This window comes from Carex rostrata, chromosome 12 (assembly GCF_964058835.1).
Source record: "Carex rostrata chromosome 12, lpCarRost1.2, whole genome shotgun sequence".
Lineage (NCBI taxonomy): Eukaryota > Viridiplantae > Streptophyta > Magnoliopsida > Poales > Cyperaceae > Carex > Carex rostrata.
In genome coordinates, this window is record NC_135929.1 from 1619073 (window position 1) to 1636420 (window position 17348).

General features: G+C 34.6%; 1 protein-coding gene across 2 annotated transcripts; it reads left to right on the forward strand.

The window, feature by feature from the left end:
• The first annotated feature begins 8606 nt into the window (after positions 1-8606).
• LOC144562815 (glutamate decarboxylase-like) lies at positions 8607-16735 on the forward strand. 2 transcript variants are annotated; one of them, XR_013514215.1, is made up of 9 exons: positions 8627-8878; positions 8967-9171; positions 10706-10906; positions 11162-11376; positions 13708-13961; positions 14720-14772; positions 15650-15900; positions 16243-16611; positions 16680-16735. XR_013514215.1 is itself a non-coding variant. In XM_078312111.1 (8 exons), exons 1-8 carry the CDS (start codon positions 8793-8795, stop codon positions 16466-16468), a joined length of 1491 nt encoding a protein of 496 aa, XP_078168237.1. In that variant the 5' UTR covers positions 8607-8792; the 3' UTR covers positions 16469-16735. The 2 variants fall into 2 exon arrangements, 1 of the variants encoding a protein (XP_078168237.1); XM_078312111.1 differs by having other exon boundaries at positions 8607-8878; positions 16243-16735.
• The last annotated feature ends 613 nt before the right edge of the window (positions 16736-17348 follow it).

Below are 17348 nucleotides of genomic sequence, written 5' to 3' on the forward strand. Positions count from 1 at the left end.
ACTACAATTCTCGTGTGGAAGTATAATTCATATTCGGAACGTACAGGTGACAGTTCTATGCGGAAGCCGACTGGTCGGTTTGGATCCAGCAGGGGATTCAGACCTTTGAGTTTTCGGGTCTAGGAGAGGGTAGGGCTCGGATTTGAGGCGGAGGCTGCTGTGATGGCTTGGGGGGTAGAGAAGAAGGGGTCTCGGTTTGGGGAAGGGGGCTGCGGTGGTGGCCGAGGAGGTGGCAGCCTAGAAGTTGAGAAAGGTGCGGGTGATTGCGGCGGCCTAGCGGCCGAAAGAGAGAAGAGGGAGTGGCGGCTAGGGCAAGGGAAAAGAGAGGGGGGGGGGGGGGTGGCGGCTATGGAGGGGGGCTTTATATAGAGTAGGGTTAGGTTTAGAAGAGGATTTGTGATTTTTGGACTTGGGTTTAGTGGGCCAACATATTGTAAATTCGGATTTGGGTTCATGACAGAATTTTGTTTTAATGTTTGTCTTCAAAGATTGAAAGAACTGAAATTATAGGTTCTGAATTTTGAAAAAGTTAAAACATAATAGTTGTAGGTTTTTCTCTTACGATTATAATGCAACTGGTTTCACCTTAATCAGAATTAATAAAATAGTCGACAGGGGACTGCAGTTCCAGAACAACATTGTTTACTAACTTTGGAAATCTATGGAGAATTTTACGTTCAGAATTTGGGGTAAGTTTCTAAAATAATGTTGTAGATCTTGAGGTTAGATTTTCAAGTATTAAATTTCATTTAGATCCGAATAAGTATGAATGATAAATAATTAAAATAATAACAGCTGTCTGTCTGAAATTTAGAAGTCTCCTAAATTTTATTCTATTGTGCTTATGAAATTTTAATTTGGCTATATAATTTTATTACCTAAATTACGTGGCGTCACAGACGGACAGGGTATTGTCAAGCGATTATTTAAGAATAATCGGTCATAATCAGAAATAATCGATTGATTAGTCAGAAAAATCTATAATGGTTTGATCACCGCCAACGGCTAATCGGCCAATTAATCAGAATAAACAAGTGTTTTTTACAACACTGCATTATAGTATGACATAGGATGTGATATGTATGTCGTGTAATGTATTTTTCTTCGATAAAAAATAACACAACATGTCACCTCATGAAAACTGGATCGCATAAATGTTAACTACATTATTTCTTTATTTAAATTTGTTTGGCAATTTTTTAAATTTTTTTACTTTTTTCTCATAAATTAAATTAGAAATCGAGAAAATATAATTAAAATGGTGTGATCACTGATCACTCATGTCGTCGTGATTACATCCGTTAATTTAACCACATTATGTCATATTATGTAAAAAAATAATTTTAGAATACAAGTTGACCAAATCATTACATGTTAATTAGTCGCGTTACGTTTTATTATTATTATTATTTTTTTTTAACGACACAATAGAAAAGTGGTTATTTATATAAGAAAGAAACTCAAAAGTTCCTCGTGCACAGAGGAGCATCTTAAAGTTTTGGATTTTAGTCTTTTCCAAATACCAACCACAGATGTGGGATATTGCCATGACGCATTAACATAAATCGTTTTCATCATATAATATTTAGTTTTGTCTGTTTGAAGCTGGGCTTAATCTAGCACCCCCAACTGAGTATATATATTATATTGTAATTCATATCAACTAAGGTAACAGAATATTTTTGTTTAGATCTGGACCATCCGATCAAAATCCTCACGGATATTAAAGAGACTCTGTACATTCCACTTCGACCAGATTGATCCGAATTTTGATTGGAAGATATGGATCAAAACAAAAATATTTTGTTACCTCAGAGAGAGTTCTCATTTTAATCGGAGCGTGATAGTTAGTAGATCTGGCCGTCGAAGCGTGGCATCAGTCGATAAAGCGGATTCGATCGAGGAGCGAAATGGAGATTAAGATATTAGAATGATTATGAGTATACGTAAGTAGGATTAGAAGAGTAAATATAGTAAAATATTAGATCTAGGAATTTAATTAGAGGGTAATTTAAGAGTGATTAGAGTAATTTTGAGTAATTTAGAAGATTTCGTGAGAATAAAATAAATGAGTAGATTTAAAATTTAGAATCACTTGACTCGTTGTAAATACATTTTTTATTAATTATATTATTAAAAAAAACACTAATCTTTAAAAAAAAAACTAAATTGAAGATTGAGGACGTAATAAGATGGAAACATCTCTTTTATGTCTACTGAGACGATTCTTTAATTTTCTTCAAAACCACAGAATTATCAGAGCTATGTTACTCCATTAGTCCATACTTCTATACAGGTGCCGTATTCATATCGGATGTAGATACGCATTTAATATGGTTCCGATACGTGTTTGATATATTAGTTGGTGTGTCGAATGAGCTGGTGTATTCTTAACCAACCACTATACGATCGGGATCGAATCCGAAAACGGGTTGCGCTCATGAGCCCGCAAACACCCCACAAATTAGGTTTTTTTTTTCGGCCATCTGCGTGATTCGAATCCTGAAAGTTTGATTGAGTATCAAAATCCTTAACCACTGTCCTAGAGAATCACATGTGATATGTTCTAACAACTCTGGTATTTAATCCATACTTAGATTCAATCTTTATTTTTTTGTGTAAATTTGATTAAAATTGTGGTTATCTAAACACAATATATAATAAATAAATAAATAATATATGTAATAGACGTATGTATTTTTTATTTTTTTTAAATTATCGAAACATTTGCTCACAATCAATAATAATTGGAAATAAATACTGCACATAAGGATGTTATTTTATTCTAAAAATTGTCACAGCTCAATCACATGTCAAATGGTCCGATTTTGATAAAATTGAAGGCACCAGGCGGTTTTGCAGCATGTTCTCTTCAGCACTGTATATATATATTTTTAAAGAATGTGTTTAAATTTTGAGATTAGAATAGAATTTTTTTTTATTTCAACGGTAAATGCCAGATAATGTTTATTCAAGTTAGTAATTTTTTTTTAAAAAAATATTAGGTCATTTTTTTTATAGATAGATAGAAAGTTGTTATAGTTATCTAACTATAGTGAATTGAGTTCAATGAGCTCTGACACTATCTCATCATTGAAAGGAGCTGGCCCTAAAAAAAAGAGTTTTCTAGAGAGAAAAAATCATAACCGTCGTCGCTTTCTTCTCCCTCACTTCTTTCCATTCCACTTGTCCCATTTTTAGTTTTCTTCTTTGGCATAGTGATATTCTTCACTCTCTCTCGTCTCTATCTCCTTAAGCGGAGAAGAGAATGAGGAAGAGGGAAGGGAGTCGAGTCAAGCGGAGATGAGAGCGCAGTATTGTCGGAGTTCGAAGTGTAAAGTCTTTACCTCCATTTTGATCGGAGCGCGACAAATTTGGGCATCGGAGTGCGGTAGTCAATTGCTAACGGGTTACCCGTGACCCGTTCCGGGTTACCCGTTACGGGTAACGGGTAGGACGGGTAAAGGGGTAGGTCGGGTACGGGTAAAACCCGTAACGGGTAGACGGGTAATTGGGCCAAAACCTATATCCGGTCCGTTTATTACCCGTACCCGTTGCGGGTTGACGGGTACGGGTATCCGGGTACCGGTCCGGTCCGCCCGTTTTTTTTTTTTTTTTTTTTTTCTGTTTTTTCCCTTTTTTTTTTTTTTTTCAAAAAAATTCAAATTTTTTTGAAGTGAAACGGGTCGGGTACGGGTATGCGGGTAGATGGGTACGGGTAACGGGTACGGGTAACGGGTACGGGTATGCGGGTAGATGGGTACGGGTAGGCGGGTACGGGTTGGCGGGTAGACGGGTACGGGTACAACGGGTTATTTTTTAAATCATGTTATCCGGTCCGTTTATTACCCGTACCCGTCTACCCGTTTGTACCCGGGCAACGGGTACGGGTACCACGGGTAACGGGTACGGGCCGAGCAAAACAGGTTCTACTCGTTCCGGGTTTAGCAAATGTCTAGAGTGCGGTGGCTATCGGACGAAAGCGGATCCGATCATAAATAGAGATGGAGAAAGAGTATATAGAGTGTTTTTTAGAGTAGATAAATATGATTAGTTGATTAGAGTACCTTACGTGATTTCATGAGAATAAATGAGTTTAGATCTAGGAAGGAGGATCATTTGATCCGTTGTAAATCCGTTTTTTATCAATGAAATTGTTAGTGTACATTTAAAGCCACTAACCTTCAAAAAAAACTATAGTGGATTGATTTTTATAAGTAGAATTAGGCGATGCCCGGTGTATCACCCGAGCAAAATCGGATCTGTCTCGTTCTCCCCTTTCCGAAAAGTGCTCATACGCGCAAATCCGACTTTCCTAGCCAAAGTTATGGATGTTTAAAGTTTTTTCTTGCGGTAGAATTTTGGAAATTCATAACTAATTGCTGAAAAATCAAAATAAATTGAAATTTGTGTCAATTATGTGTATTTTTGAATGCTCTACGTGCTAGTGTATTTTTTATAAATACATATACATATATTATAAAAAAAAAAAACCAAACCATGAATATTTTCTTTCTTCAAACTCTAAAAAAAAAAAAAAAAATTCGGGCCGCGGAAAAAATCCGTGCTTGGAATAAAAAAATTCGGGGCGCGAATTTTTTCCGCGGCCCGAATTAAAAATTCCGGAGCGCGGAAAAAATCTGCAGCCTGGGGTATTTTTAAAATTCCAGTCAGAACGTAGTTATTTTTTTTTGGGTATTTTAAAAAAAATCGGCATTGTGCGGCTTACTAAAAGAACTAAATTATTATTCGATTACTTTAATACTTCTTAAAAATATCGAATCAATAATCCACTTCATTCAATGCTATCGAAATGTTGCCGCAACCAATCGATTTCCCTTACTTTTGTTCTAATTAGTTTCTCTAAATAAAAAATTCTGGTTGTCGGCAACAAATGGGCCCCCGAAAATTATGCCACTATCTGCCACCTGACAGCATAAATCATTGAAGCCCTTTCAAATCAAAAATAGAGAGGATAATTAATAAATAATTTAATAGAAACCATAAAGGATGTTACTGTTTTATCTTATCTTGCAGATGTTACTGTTAAAGCGACCCCCGTAATCGCGCCTCCACGTCACAAGACCTACATTCCTGACTCTCCAATCCCGATAGCGACGCCTGACCTGCCGACAAGTCCGCATCCTCTGAAGTAACTCAAATTATGAGTTTAGATTCGGACGATCAGAATCCAGCAATGCACGGAGACCCTTCAATATTCCTGCTATATTGACGCTCTGGATCTAAACTCAAAATTTGAGTTAACTCAGGTGATATTAATTACCTGCCGACCCCATTTTTAATGAATTTTAAATTGAATTTAGGTCCGTACCGTTATTCTGCTCGAATATTTTTTTTTTTTTTTTTTATGCCTCAGTCATTTTTGGAAATTGAACTTATGTTACTATGAAGATAATTCGTGTCATTGTATTAAATCTGTGATTCTCTAATATAAATATTAAAAGGATCATCTGTATTTAATTTCAGAAGAATTAGTTCGGATTCTTATTGCATAATTCGGATCTAAACTCTATTTGTGTTACTTTAGAAGATTCAGACTCCTTTTTAATTGAAGAGAACCCAACTGTGCAAGTTTGAATGAAATCAGATAATGGATCCTCTCAAGTCTTAACTAAAGGAAAATATTATTCTCATGATTCAGACTTCAACTAAACGTAAATAATAATTATTGGAGGAGGGTTAAAATGCACCCTCCATTTTGTGCTCCTAAGACTGTGCTCCAGAACGCGGAGGGTAACGCTCATTAAAGGAAAGGGAGGGGAGACGCGCTCAGACCGCTGCTGCCCGCCTCGTTTACTCGCTCCAGAAACGAGGAGATCCGAGAGGAGAGGAGAGGAGAGGAGGGGAGACGGCACTGTGGCAGGGGGGAATCAAGCGTACAAAGCTGCGAAATTCGTACCCTCCGATTTGGGGTGTAGACGGAGTAACACGAGCGCGTTCCCCTTCCTTCCTCTCCCGTCCCCTTCCTCTGTGCGACAGGCTTCTGGAGCACAGCCTAAAGTGCACCCTCCTCTTATATTTTCATTTTCAAAGTTCAAATAGTCGATTGGAACATTCCAATGTGTTCTTCATATTAAAATGTGCTTAAAGACCAAATTTTACATTTTTTGGAAATTATTTACTATTTTTTTAGAATTTTTGAAAATCATCACTTTGCTGAATTTTTTTATTATTGTTTAGTTTAATAAAAAATTCTGAAAAAATAGTAAAAAATTTTCAAAAAATGTAAAATTTGGTCTCCAAGCACATTTTAATATGAAGAACACATTGGAAGGTTCAAATCGACTATTTGAACTTTGAAAATGAAGATACGAGGGAAGTGTGCATGTTAGTAGCACAAAAGAAAGGATGCATTTTAACCCTCTAATTATTATTAGTTATCTTCAAGGCTTAAAAATATTCTCTAATAGTGTATCAGCATGCAATTATGCAAATGATATTTTATATTGCGTATAATAGATTATGTATGGATGTTGAAAAACTTAATGTTTTAACAGTAATTGGCGCTAAAATGCATTTGCGATAATTAAATGATAATTTTACAAAGGAGAAATTACAATTTAAAACATCTTCAAGTCTTAACTGCACGTATTAGAATAAATCTACACATAATTCAGACCAAAGTACATACAAACCTCCATATTTGTGGTAGTTTGGTCTGGAATAGAGAAGATCCTAAGGGTCGTCACAGCTATTGAGCTGTTGCAAAATGACTTATGATTTTATGTTTTTTTTTTTTTGGCCTTAATTATATGAATAATTGTTTTGTAATAGTGTTAGGTGCAAAGGACTCTGAAGAAGAATTTGGATATGACAACACAACAGTGTATGGCATAAAGTTTGATGATGAAGACCACCTGATTGCTTTTGATTGATGTACCAGCATGACCTTAATGCATATTTGCTTTTGTATGTTGTCAGACTTGTTTTGGCATGCAATTAGTCTTGTTGTTTGGTTAATCTCTTTAGCTATGTTGCTTGAAAATAAATCTGCTCTAATTCTCGAGGAATTTCAGGACCTGTAATCTCAATCTCATCCATTGGTCTTTCTCGAGATGTGTGAATGAAAACTTATTTTTTTATAATGTTTTCAAGATCTGTGCACTGAAAAAATTGATGATTGATATTGAAATTTCAGGACCCTGTAATTCCTCCCGGTATTACAGCAAATTTGAACTTATGTTGCTTAGTTTGATGTTTTCTAAAAATTATAGCGATGATGTAAGAACTTATGAACTTATGTGGGGTACTGGTACCAGCTTGGTACCACTTTTACGGAACCTTGTAATTTTTCTTAATGAAAATTGGTGGCATGGCTACTTCTATAAAAAAAAGAAAAGAAAAAAGAATCAAGCACAATCCTTATATAAATTATTTTGTCAAGTGTGAATTATGTAAACATTTAATTGTGTGCACGATAGGCATTTTAATGGTCCGCGCTTAACATAATAAGTTTTGTGCAAGGTTCGTGGTTATTAAAGGTGAATTATGTATTTTTCACTGAAAATTTTAAAATTTGAATTTCATCTGTCACAACCTCGAGAGGTGAAATGATAGACAAACAAACTCAATTTAAACGGTACAGAACAATTGCGTGGGAGTATTGAGAACTGAGAAGTCTTGGTCCTCGACTATTTTATGAATTATAAATTTAAACTGACAGTGAAATAAATCATTTATAATAATAAGTTATATGAAAAAGTTGCATTTAATATTATCACGATCGTGCGAATTTGTTTTAGGTTGCAGTTTTATTATAAAAATAATAATATCAAAATTAGAAGTAAGGACAACTTTTTCATCAAATTTTAATATCTAACAGGGCCCTAAATTAACTAGTAACTATTGAGTACCCTCTAAATCCGATCCCTTTTTTCCATAGTATTTTTTGTACGATTGAAATAGTAGCAATTGTTAGTACAGTGACAAATGAATTATTTGTGCTCGGTTTGGTGGGTTCAAAAATTTATGATTTGGAAATAATTCAGATATAATTTGAGAATAATTCAAAATTATCTAGATATCAGTCTGGTTCATGAACAATTCACGAATTATTTGATCAAAGTTTCAATCAACCAACCGAATAATTCACGAATCTTATTAGTACAAAGTGTACTGCATAGATAATAACATGTGATGGAACTTATGCAGATTTCTAATTAACTGTTTGCGCTTAGATAAGAAAAAGCTGGTGAGGTAGGTTTTGTAGATCTCCTATATTGGGATTCAGTTTGGTAACAGGCTTATGAATAATCAACCTTTTTAAACTAAGATCCGTAAAAAAATGACTAAAATAAAAAATAAAACTATGGATTTAAAGACACTATAAAAATGCTGACATTTTTAAATATCAAATAACAAAAAAAAAAAAATTCTGTAACTTCTGTTCTTGGATTCGGAGGCACACCGTTGGTATCCGCTCCGCTGCATCAATTGCGGATCCGTTAAGTTCTACTGCCAAGTGTACTGCCGCGCTGTCTTTAGTTCCCGGCTTCCCGCGAACGCGAAGGCCGCGACGAGCTGTTTTAACTTTCAAGCGCCTAACCCTTTTCACTTAGTCTCCTAAAATATCTCAGTAATATGCATCGCGCTATGTCCTTGTTTCTGTTCCCTGGCCCCCCTTTTCCTTTTCCAATTTTCTCTTTGGCTTTGTTAAATCAATCCTTTTCTCTCAATATAAAGCACCACTCACCACTCACCAGCACAGCACAAATCCATCTTCTTTTTTCCAAATCAAACCCAGAACTTAATTTCTTCCTTTTCTCTTAATCATGGTTCTATCCAAGGCCGTACATTCTGACGACGCTTCTCTCCACTGTACCTTTGCATCTCGCTATGTGCGAGCTCCACTTTCTCGGTACTACCACAGTTGTCACCAAATATCAACAATGTTTATAATTATAAACTCTCAGTTGATGATTATTTTGCGCTATTTTATTTTCCAGATTCACGCTGCCAGTGGAATCGATACCCAAGGAGGCCGCGTACCAGGTCATCAACGACGAGTTGATGCTGGATGGGAACCCGAGGCTGAATCTGGCCTCATTTGTGACCACATGGATGGAGCCGGAGTGTGACAAGTTAATGATGTCGTCAGTGAACAAGAACTATGTTGACATGGATGAGTATCCTGTCACAACTGAGTTTCAGGTACTTCTTTTTGTATTATTTTGTCAATTAGTTATAGGTGGATATAATATGCGCAAAGTATATAGGTCAGAGCGTTTAGCTTTTGTATAAGCAAGGTTCTAGCTTCAGATATGAGGAACATCTGACTGACTTAAGAAGTAGATATTGCAAATTTAATTTCCAGTATTCCTCAGTCCTCGGAAAACAATTAAAATTAAAAGGAATAACTCTGTTTCAATGAAACGGGCTTCGGCCTTTTTAATCAAAAAAATTAAAAGGAATAATATCAACAACAAAATGTAAAATTCATAGCGTGCATTGTTTTTTTAGTAGTGTTGGTTGGAACTTTATTTCCATTTCGGATAAGATTAGTTTCTTTTGAAGTGGTACTGATGATGGGTAACTTGTTTATTTCTGAGGAATGGTGTTGATTTTGAATTGGGGTTGGGACTGAAGAGGAGTTTTTTTTTTTTTTCTATTTCTTTATTTGGTAAAATTTGTATGTAGTAATATGGAGAAAGTAGAGCTCCTTGGCCATCCATTTGTCTTGTTCATTTCCTGCTCCGTAGGAAGGGGCCAAGCTGGTTTAGTTGAAAATAACCACTTGAGATTGCTCCAAGCTAAAAAAAAAAAAAAGTTGAAGGTTTAGGATATATATTAAAGGAGCTACCTTTTGTTTTAAATTATTCAATACCTATTTATGGAAAGTGTGGTTTAGTCTTTGATGTTGTGTATCCTTTTAGCAGAAATAGCACATTATGTTTCTTTTTGCATGCTAAATAATCATATTAATATTTTCACGAGTCAAAAATTGTGTGATGGATTTTCTATTCTAGTGCTGGTGATGTGGTCGATATTGGAATGTACTTAATCCTATACTGAATCAGTCTTTATTAATCTAGTTTTTTCAATGCTTAATGGGAGCAGTATTGATTAATCTGGGTATTTGATCTTAGGCACTTAATTAGAAAAGAGAGAGACATCCAGATAGCAATTAATTGGGGCCTATTCTGTTGGTTTTATATTGATTGGGTTTGTGCTGGTTCTTGGTCCAGATAAGGTTGCAATATATGATGTATCCGTGCATATTTGCATCACTCTGTTTGTATGTTATTGAAGTGAGATGTCTAGATTTCCATGTCAACAATTTTAAAATCCATAATTTACTAGTGGAATCTATACAAAATTGGAGCTAAACTAACTCCTTGGTCGTTTTAGTTAACAGACTATGCAAGGTCACTACAATATGAGTAATGGCTCAATTAAACCACATTTTACCTTTCATCCCAGATATAAACATTTAAGGGGTCAACCAAAAGGGAAGTAATTTATGGTCATAGCTCTGGGCATTTCTTTCTAGAGAACTGAAAACATGTTTATAAAACTTGGTATGATATTTACAAAAAGCAGACTTAAGAATAAGAACTATTCTTTCATTACAAGAGGGATTAGAAGAAGAAAAGGAATTAGACTAAGAACCATAACTAGAAGAAGATATTTTATAAACCTTACTCTAGCCAAACTCATGCTAATTTCTTTTGCTGGCTCCCCTCAGAACCGATGTGTAAATATGATAGCGCACCTTTTTAATGCGCCGGTAGGGGCAGACGAGATGGCTGTGGGAGTTAGTACTGTTGGGAGTTCCGAAGCAATAATGCTGGCTGGGCTGGCATTCAAAAGGAAATGGCAGAACAAGAGAAAAGCCGAAGGAAAGCCTTATGACAAACCCAATATTGTTACTGGTGCCAATGTTCAGGTAAATTGAATTTTTTTTCTTGTTGGGATCATTCATTTGATCAGCACTCTCATGGATAATTGTACCAAGCATTTGGCAAATAGACCACGTAAACATCTGGTGCCACAGCATTTAGATGAGGATGCATTAAAAAGAAAAGGGAGAGAGAGAGAAGATAATGAAAGCCTTGATAGAACAATGGTAAAAAGTGATATTATTATTGTTTTACTTATTGTATTGGCTATTGGTATCGACATTACTCTTTGCAATCTAAAGGTTTGCTGGGAGAAGTTCGCAAGGTACTTTGAAGTGGAGCTGAAGGAGGTGAACTTGAAAGAAGGGTATTACATCATGGACCCTGAGAAGGCTGTGGAGATGGTGGATGAGAATACTATCTGTGTGGCTGCTATTTTGGGCTCAACTCTCACTGGAGAATTTGAGGATGTGGAGAAATTGAATGAACTTTTGACACAGAAAAACAAGGAAATTGGGTAATCACCAAGGATTTCAATTTGGACAAGCATACTAATACCTCTAACACACACACACACACACACATATATATATATGAGGAGAGATCAAGTTATAACAAGTTACCACAACCATTTTCTACATTTTCAAAGTCCAAATCGTCGATCCAAACCGTTAGTTGTGATCTCTACAATAAAATGTGCTTGGAGACCAAATTTTACATTTTTTGGAATTTTTTTACTATTTATTAAGATGGGTACAAAAACTAGTCAAATTCAGACCATTGAATTTTGTAACCATCTTAATAAATAGTAAAAAAATTCCAAAAAATGTAAAAATTGGTCTCCAAGCACATTTTATTGTAGAGATCACATCTAACGGTTTGGATCGACGATTTGGACTTTGAAAATGTAGAAAATGGTTGTGGTAACTTGATCCCTCCTCTATATATATATAAATATATTTATGTAGAGAGAGAAAGAGATGGGCTAACTTGCTTTGGGAATTAAAGAGGGTGTTTTACTTCCCGCTCATATCTTAATTTTTAAAGTTTAAATAGTCGATTCGAACCTTCCAACATGATCTTCATATTAAAATGTGCTTGGAGACAAAAATTCATTTTTTGAAAATTTTTTAATATTTTTTTAGAATTTTTGAAAATCAGTGTTTTTCTGAATTTTTTTATTTAATGAAAAGCTGTGATTTTCAAAAATTCCAAAAAAATAGTAAAAAATATCCAAAAAATGTAAAATTTTGTCTCCAAGCACATTTTAATATGTGAGATCATGTTGGAAGGTTCAAATCAACTATTTGAACTTTGAAAATGAAGATATGAGCGGAAAGTAAAACACTCTCTTTAATTCCCAAAGCAAGTTAGCTCATCTCCCTCTCTCTCTCTCTCTCTCTCTCTCTCTATATATATATATATATATATATATATATATAGGACTTGGCTACGGTGCTATGGGTTGCATAGAGGCCTCCCGTGCTACGGCTCAATATTCGACTTTTCAAAATCTAAACGGTCGATCCGAACTATTCATCTTGTTCTCCATATTAATATATGTTTGGAGATCAAATTTTACATTTTTTTGGAAATTTTTTACTATTTTTTTAGATTTATTGAAAATCGCTGTTTTTCAGACAAATCTGGACCATAAAAAACAGCGATATTCAATAAATCTAAAAAAATAGTAAAAAATTTCCAAAAAATGTAAAATTTGGTCTCCAAACGCATATTAATATGGAGAACAAGATGAACGGTTCGGATCGACCGTTAGGATTTTGAAAAGTCGAATATTGAGCCGTAGCACGGGAGGCCTCTATGCAACCCATAGCATATTAGCCAAATCCTATATATATATACATGTATATATATATGGAATATGCTAATATGCTATGCGTAGCATAGAGGGCCTCCGTGCTACGGCTCAATATTCGACTTTTCAAAATCCTAACGGTCGATCCGAACCGTTCATCTTGTTCTCCATATTAATATGCGTTTGGAGACCAAATTTTACATTTTTTGGAATTTTTTTACTATTTTTTTAGATTTATTGAAAACTGCTGTTTTCAGCAAATCTGGACCATAAAAAAACAGCGATTTTCAATAAATCTAAAAAGATAGTAAAAAAATTCAAAAAAATGTAAAATTTGGTCTCCAAACGCATATTAATATGGAGAACAAGATGAACGGTTCGGATCGACCGTTAGGATTTTGAAAAGTCGAATATTGAGCCGTTGCACGGAGGCCCTCTATGCTACGCGTAGCATGCTAGCAGGTTCCTATATATATATATATATATATATATATTAGTTCTGGTCAAACCACCAGAGTGAGATTGTGTGAAAAACTAGCCTAAATGCATCCTAGATCCAGATGCAGTTTATTTCAGTGTAAACTTTAGTCGGACTCATTTTAAGTGAAGGAGATCCATTTACTCAGGCTCATTCAATATTTGAAAAAAGAAGTGGTAAAGGAGTGAGCATTGGAATAGAGTAACCTAAAATCATGTAATATGTTATGCTTGCCAATTACTGCATTAAGCACAAACAAGCCATAAAATAAAAATAAAACTAAACAATAGTGAAGCAACTCAAGGTGGAAGCTGGCTAAACAGCTTTATTGTAAAGTTGCAGTTGCAGTTGCTCAAAATAACAATATAATCCAATTAAACAAATCCATTATATTGTTCTTAAGATTTACCCTTTTGGGCACTAGTTAGTTAAGCATCTTTATTGCTGTTATTTTTCTTAAAATATCCTAAAATCTTCAACTTTTTGACATAAAAGATATTAAATGTGAGTGTAGGAATGAAGTGATTAAAGCTATGTCTATCTTGTGCAAATAGGTGGGACGTGCCAATCCATGTGGATGCTGCCAGTGGGGGCTTTATAGCGCCATTCCTTTACAAAGACCTTGTATGGGACTTTAGGCTACCTCTTGTAAAGAGCATTAATGTAAGTGGTCATAAATATGGGCTTGTCTACCCGGGTGTCGGTTGGGTTGTCTGGCGGAGCAAGGAGGATTTGCCTGATGAACTCGTTTTTCATATCAACTATCTTGGGACTGACCAACCTACCTTTACTCTCAATTTCTCCAAAGGTTTCACAGTTTATTATTTCTTAGTTTAGCATGCTTTTAAGGTTGCAATCTCACTATTTTGAAAATAATAATTTAAGTTCAAGTCGTGGGTTCATTAGGGGCATTGCTATGTTAAATTGAGGATGGATTTGGCATCTAGGTTAAATGTAAACTAATGGGCTTAATTTGGCCTGGGAGCAAAGTTGCTTTACCTTCAATGTAGTTACATGAGGAGCTGCTGTCATTATTTAACAGCCAAAATGGAGATCCTCGGTTGGTACTGTAACTTGTTTCAGTCAGTTGTGCCATTATCTTGGTTCACAAAGATTTGTGTATAATTTGGAATTTTCATCTATAAGATGAAGTCATCTGCTTTTTATTTAGATTGGAAAAATTAAATCTGATTATAACTTTTTTATTTTTTACAAATAAGTCTCAAAATTATGAAAAATGTGAGCAATTCTGAGCCGGTGTTTGTATTAGGTTCTTTGGTTACTGAGAGCTAGGGTCTTGTATTTTCTCTCCAATAAGGTGGTGACAGTGCTAAAGTAAAGATGGAAGTTGAATAGACCAGTAAATAATAGGAGAAATCAATATAATTTCCACAAAAGTTGCATAACTTCAGCTCATTTAAGCTGCTCCTGCAAACATTTTACTGGATTATATCCAAATTTCATAAACTTTGCTGAAGCATGGATGTTCTTGTTCTTTGTTCATTTATTGCTTAGATGTAAGAATTCATATGTAAGTGGTCATGTTTTTTCCTTTCTTTCTTGCAGGATCCAGTCAGATTATTGCACAGTATTATCAATTCATACGCCTGGGCTTTGAGGTAGATCTCTCTCTCTCTCTTTTTGGCATCTGGTTGGTATGATTTATAAATCGAACCCTATGAAGTTAGATGCTAGTTTCTAATTCTAGTATTTCTACATCAATATCTACTATTGTATATGCAATGCTAAAACTCAAAGCTAGCCTTTATGTAAGGTAAGGATCTATTGACAATGGATTTAACTTGATAATCTTGATAATAATTCTAAATACGTTTATGTATAAATGTCATGCCCATAAGAAATGATAATAATTGATGCTAATTTACCATTCATTGAATTATCTAAAAATGATCAAATTAGATATAATTTTATTGGCCAAGGATCTGTAAGACCACCAACACTTCCCACAAACTTATTTTAGTTTTGGAAATTTTGCCTTGACTTGTAAAATAGTGTCTAGATTGACTGATTTTGATTCATCTTTTGAAATTTCATTGTACATGGTTAAGGCCAAAAATATGTGAACTTTTTGGCAGTCCAAAATTTTTCCCAACATGTGACATGTAGTTATTCTTTGAGGCAATTATTCAATGTATGTGCTAACTGGAAGATGAAACTTAGCTGATGTTATTGTTAGTTGGAAAATGAGCAAAAATGTCGACAATGTCAATTTATCTGTTCCAATAATGTCTTATACTCTGAATGGGCTATATAAAAGTCTCTATTCGACTTAAATTTATTGCCATAAGGTTTTGACATGTAATTACTATTTTCTAGTTTTTTTTCTTTTCCATCTTCTTTACTGTCAAATAGAGAGAAGACTTGAAAATGACTTGGTTTTGACTCTGAAACATGGCATTAGTTATTTTGTTCGGCTCTTATCATTCGGAATATGCTAAAATCATATTTTTATTAAATCTTAATTTATCACGGCAGGGTTACAAGGATATAATGGAGAATTGCATGGGGAATGCAAAGTTTCTACGTGAAGGAATAGAACAAACAGGATGCTTCAACGTAGTATCAAAGGAAGTAGGTGTGCCATTGGTTGCCTTTGCCCTGAAGGATAGTACAAAATACACGGTCTTTAGCATATCTGAGAATTTAAGGCGGTTCAGCTGGATTGTACCGGCCTACACCATGCCTGCTGATGCGCAGCACATTGCGGTCCTTCGTATTGTTGTCAGGTAATTCAAGCTAAGGACAAAATTGTCCTTAGATAAATGGTTAACTCTCCAAGAAACATTAATCAGATATGTTAAACGGAGAAAACATCACTTAAGAAAGGTTCAACTACGAGTATAATCAAGGCCGCTCCAAATTTTAAATACTTAATGCCTGTGATTATTTAAAATAAATAGAGAAAACATCACTTAAGTACTTCAGTTTTAAGCGAGCAATAAACAGGAAAAGCAATAAGGAACACTAAGTTTCCATTATTATCTTCTTGTAATTTTGTAAACAAAGCTATTATTTTTAATTATTAAATTAAGAGAACCAGAGAGCTTATATCAAAATACTCTTTTTAGGGAGGACTTCAGCCGCAGTATCGCAGAACGGCTTCTTTCAGACATTCAAAAGGTGCTAGGAGAATTAGAGGAACAGTTTGAACATGTGACTAAGGTTATCGCTACCCAGGTTGACATTCAAACTGGAGGTGCAGTAACTCACAAGAGTGAGCGGGAGATCAAAGAGGGGATGATAACTTCCTGGAAGAAAGTAGTTAATCGCATAAAAAGCAATGGTGTTTGTTAGCTTGATTACTAAGAAGCATGCGATTATATTTTTTTAAGTTTCAAACATCTACAGGGGGGTGTTTAGCGGTAATTTTACCTTTGTTTGGTGTGATAAACCTCATTTGCTGTAGTTAAGAGTAAAATTACTATGGTGAAGTTTAGGTATCTGTTGTTTTGTATTGGTTCGTGTTGCCTAAGAATAATTGCATGTGTAGGGGTGTACACTTTAGGTATCTGGTGTTTTGTATTGGTTCAGTGTTGCCTAAGAATAATTGCATTTATATTGACATACATGGTTCATAATTTGGGTCAATTGCTGACACCATGTCTGTGTTTGTTATTCGAGTCCGTGAGTAAATTAGAGTAAATTCTGTAACTAAATTTTTTTTTTGAAAAAGAAATGTGAGATCTAGCCTCCAGTTGTAACTAAATTTTTTTACAAGCTTGAAATGAAAAAATGATAATTCTAACTTATAACTAACTTTCGTAATATCCATTTCACATCCTGGAAAAAAATATTAAATTAAAAAAGGTAATTTGTGCATCTGTTTTCAATTATTTGGATGGAACGTATATCAAATTTGAATAAATTTTAAATTTAATTGGTCAATCATCATAGCCATTAAAAACTTGTCATTAATAATTTTCAATTTATTGATGAAAGGTTAAAAGACTTTTAAATTGATCAAAACTTGATACACATGCTATTTAAAAAATAAAGAACATTTGTAAAATAATTTTTACTTAAATAACATTTTTTAAGATATCAATGAATGTTCACGAGAGTCAGGACAAGGGGATACTGGAGTCTGGATAGTATAAATAGAGTGAGTCTATTACTATGCATAGCACGGATTTGTTCGTAATATAAATCAATATTTTCGTTTTTCAAATTCTAA